This window comes from Erpetoichthys calabaricus, chromosome 10, assembly GCF_900747795.2.
Source record: "Erpetoichthys calabaricus chromosome 10, fErpCal1.3, whole genome shotgun sequence".
NCBI classification, from domain to species: domain Eukaryota; kingdom Metazoa; phylum Chordata; class Cladistia; order Polypteriformes; family Polypteridae; genus Erpetoichthys; species Erpetoichthys calabaricus.
Window position 1 is genome coordinate 96,732,405 of NC_041403.2, and position 4,289 is coordinate 96,736,693.

Below are 4,289 nucleotides of genomic sequence, written 5' to 3' on the forward strand. Positions count from 1 at the left end.
AACAAATGACAGTTGTTCCTCTTTTCACAAGGTACAATACCATTCGCTTTGCATGTATGTGTTGTTGGGCACAATTTACCAGAATGTGTCATACAGGGTGCCAAAAAACAGAACTTTGTTTTAAAAGTCAACCAGTGCTTTATTGTTATACTTTATTAAATAAAACACTAACCCTTTTAGAAACCAATATTTTGTAAATACATTTCATTACGGACACGTATATCTTAAAATTAGTATCTACACATTCAATAAATTTGAATTTATGGCGTTGTATTTTTTTTTCGTGCCTTAAGCTCCCGCAAGAGTCCTGATACCAGACAGGGCTTCAGACAATTCAAAAATGGATGATTAATTTATAGTATAAATAAATGTATCGTACAATATTTCTAAAATATTAGATGTTAAGATTAATGTCATAATATTAATTCGTTTTAATGGCAGATGCATGCACAAGTGAAGACGCACGTTTATTTCTCTTACTGTTGCATTGTAAGTACATGAGTACACACGATGTTGGCTGGATGAATGTGTGTGTATGTACAGTGTGCTTTAGAGAAAACTTGGGGCTATGGTGGATGTTATAGATTAAAGCGGATAAAGTTATATGGTCACTAACTGCAAAACACATCAGTACAGAAGGGCTTAAAGCGCCGGACAGCCTTCCCCGGTGACGTCACTTGACTAAACACCCACCTTTCTCCACTTGGAAAACAGACGTCTTGCAGTGTGCGTGAGATAAAGAAACTGGAAACAGCAAGGCGCATTCTTTCACTCCGTAGCGGTAAGATGCCTGCTTACTACATCCTTGATAAACTATTTTTCCTCTCTTTATTAATGCATAATAATTATGTTGGAGTGTTAAATGATTATTAATTGTCTCATCCGAAATGCATAAAAACTATGTTGAATATTGCTTTTTTTATTTTGTATTAATCTAAATGTGATAAAATCTATTTCCATTGCAGGAGTAAATGGCTTTGAGTAAACTGCAATTGGAAAGAAGGTAATTATTCATCTTTTTAAAACCTTTGCTGGACACAGAGGTCATTGATTTTTATAGCGCCCGTATGCTTAAATCCATTGAGCATGATTGCTTAAATCCATCCATCCATTTTCCAACCCACTTATCGCAGAGACCGCTATGTTTCTTTATTCGCTAATTATATGTCCATTCATCTATACATGTTCTGAAACATTTTGCATTTTCATAAAGGTGTTACCTTCGGTAAAATTTTAAACACAAATATCTGTCTGCCTTACGGATACTTTCATTTCTGCCCGTCCATTATTCTGTATGCGGTATCTGCCTGTCATTCGGGATTGCCCCATCACATTATCGTTAACATGTTTAATCGCGGTTGATTAATTTCTAAACAGCACTGCACATTTTCATTTTCAAATGTGCTATATAGACATGGAATTACTTTTTATTCTAATCGTCAGACTTTAAGTTCGGTAAATTACAAGAATCGTATGTAAGTCTTTTTGTTCAAAGTCAATGCAAAAATGTAATTTTACCTTTATTTAAAGTAGTAGGAGTACAAAATGAGTCAGGGTTTGTTTATGCGTTGAACGCTTTTATTCAGACGAGCAAATAATCTCCTTTAACAAGTCCGAGGTAGGATGTCTTATTGAACGCGGTCCTTCTGTATGTGTGTACAGTATTTGTTTATTTACAATCAATGTAGGCTAATTGAGGTGATAATGAAAAAATGCCTGTTAAACTAGCATAGTTTTATGAGCTTAAACTTTTGTTTTGTTTTAACTTCTTTAAAAAGTAACTGTGTTCTCGTTGTTTTAGTAGGAATACGGCAGCAAGTGGCTTTTTAAAGTACGACGCGATGGAATCCGTTACACTCCGTGCCGAGTGAGAAGAGAGGAGCATCTTTTTACAGCCCATGGCTATGGAGAATTCAAGTATCAGCCCCCCGAACGGGTCGTGCTCTCCGCTTTGTGAGCGCAACTGGACGGATTTTAACTGCTCCATTCCTGGACAATGTTTCTACCCTAACTTTTATGTCTTGCTGCCCGTCATCTATTCTGTGATTTGTGCCGTAGGGTTGACTGGCAACACCGCTGTCATCTACGTCATCCTTAAGGCACCCAAAATGAAGACGGTTACTAACATGTTTATTTTAAACCTGGCCATAGCTGACGACCTGTTCACCCTTGTTTTACCTATCAACATAGCCGAACACCTCTTACAATACTGGCCTTTTGGTGAAGTACTCTGCAAAATTATCCTTTCCATCGATCACTACAACATCTTCTCGAGCATTTACTTCCTGACGGTGATGAGCATCGACCGGTACCTTGTAGTGCTCGCCACTGTGCGGTCCAAAAGAACCCCCCATCGCACTTACAGAGCTGCCAAGATAGTAAGTCTGTGCGTCTGGGTTCTGGTTATCCTCATCGTACTGCCCTTCACAGTGTTCGCCGGGGTCTACACTGTTCCGGAGGAGCCAGATCACAAGAGCTGCGTGCTCAGTTTCCCTGGCTCCGAAACGTTTTGGGTTAAAGCCGGCCGGATTTACACTCTCATTCTGGGGTTTGCAATTCCAGTGTCTACTATCTGCATCTTATACACGATGATGCTTTACAAACTACGAAACATGCGTTTAAACTCCAACGCGAAGGTGCTGGACAAAGCCAAGAAAAAAGTCACAGTAATGGTTTTCATTGTCCTGGCTGTGTGTCTGTTTTGCTGGACGCCTTTCCATCTCAGCACGATAGTAGCACTGACCACTGATCTGCAAACGACCCCCTTGGTGATCGGAATTTCTTACTTCATCACCAGCCTCAGCTATGCGAACTCTTGTTTGAATCCTTTCTTGTACGCGTTTCTAGACGACAGCTTCAGGAAAGCTTTTAAGAAAATGTTGGAATGTAGACCTGCTTAAACAGGGCACGTTATAGCGCCTGGCATAATGTGCCATGTGAGGCTCCTGCATCTGAAAATACCAGTGTCTGGGACGGGCGGATATGGGGATGGCTAACTGGAAATACACGGAGACACGGGTTATTTCAGATATTGATTTAATTAGTAAAACAAAATCGCTATCATTTGTGGATCACATGCTAATGTTCGTTTTGCCTTTTAAAGTTGGATTACAGCTCATTACCTTAAAATAATCATACCGTAGGATTGTTTTTAAATTATTGAATTATACTTCTAAAGACACTTTAATAATTTCAGTTCTTAAGTGTAATGCATATTATTAGTTATATGAACCAATAATATTTTTCATATTATTTAAACAATGCATCACGGCTAATATTTGATGTATTCCTAAAACCTTACAATTGTCAAGGAAAAAAAAAATCAAACTTCAAATTCTTAATATTTTAGGGTTTATCGCCATCTTGTGTGCCCTGCTGGTATGGACGTAGAATATTTCATGATTTTATTGATAACATGCTAAGAGTATGGCACAGATTCTTATTTTGTAGACATCCAAATAGATGCTGTCTTCTGTGCAGATATTCATACCAGATGGCAAAAACTGTATCCTTTTTCCATCAGCATATATTGCAGCATATATTTCAAACCTTTCAGCTATACAGTATCAATTTATCTTTTACATTATGTGAATGTCACTTAAAACATTCTGTGATTTCCAGAGTCTCAAAATATATTGTCATTAAAAAAAAGGCTTTTAAATATCTTGTGTTGAACTTATGTGCTGCATAAAAAGGCAAATGTACTTAAAATGGTTCATATTTTTGAATCAATGTAAGTCTGAATGTACTATAATTACGCCATATTAAATATAAAAAGTAACTGTATATAAGAAAGCTTTGGTAATTCTATATTTTTCTGCTTTTCAAATGTTTCTTTGAGTATGTGAAAATGCAAATATTGACAGTAGAATTAAAATAATTGCTGGATTCACTTTTGAATGATAGTTGTTTTTATGCCTCTTTATTTTTGTTTTCCAGCAACATATGGCATAAAACAATTAAAAGAATATTTAAAATGTGCTGTGCTAACATTTACTACTACTACATTTTCTGCATGGAAAATAATGACAATGAATATATTTATTATATTTATCATAAATGCCGTTTACCAAAAACTTCATGTAAATTACCTGTTTTGTCATATAAGTTAAATAATAAACGTGCCCAAAAGCAGTTTTATTTTGAGTTATTTATAATTTGCAGGAAGTTACTCTTTATATTGAAGATTACACATCAAGAAGCAGTTCTTTTTTCAATATGATATACAGAATAGCACTTTGCAAATGGGACCTTTTTATAAGGGGCAGCTACAGGCACTGTATGTGAGA

The 4,289-nt window shown here is 36.3% G+C and overlaps 1 protein-coding gene across 2 annotated transcripts; it reads left to right on the forward strand.

Annotated features, from left to right (window-relative positions):
* Nucleotides 1-676: 676 nt before the first annotated feature.
* npbwr2b (neuropeptides B/W receptor 2b) lies at nt 677-3,281 on the forward strand. Of its 2 annotated transcripts, XM_051932497.1 has the most exons (3): nt 677-781; nt 969-1,003; nt 1,802-3,281. In XM_051932497.1, exon 3 carries the CDS (start codon nt 1,899-1,901, stop codon nt 2,898-2,900), a length of 1,002 nt encoding a protein of 333 aa, XP_051788457.1. In that variant the 5' UTR covers nt 677-781; nt 969-1,003; nt 1,802-1,898; the 3' UTR covers nt 2,901-3,281. The 2 variants fall into 2 exon arrangements, with proteins under 2 accessions (XP_051788457.1, XP_051788456.1); XM_051932496.1 differs by lacking the exon at nt 969-1,003 and having other exon boundaries at nt 1,805-3,281.
* Nucleotides 3,282-4,289: the final 1,008 nt, after the last annotated feature.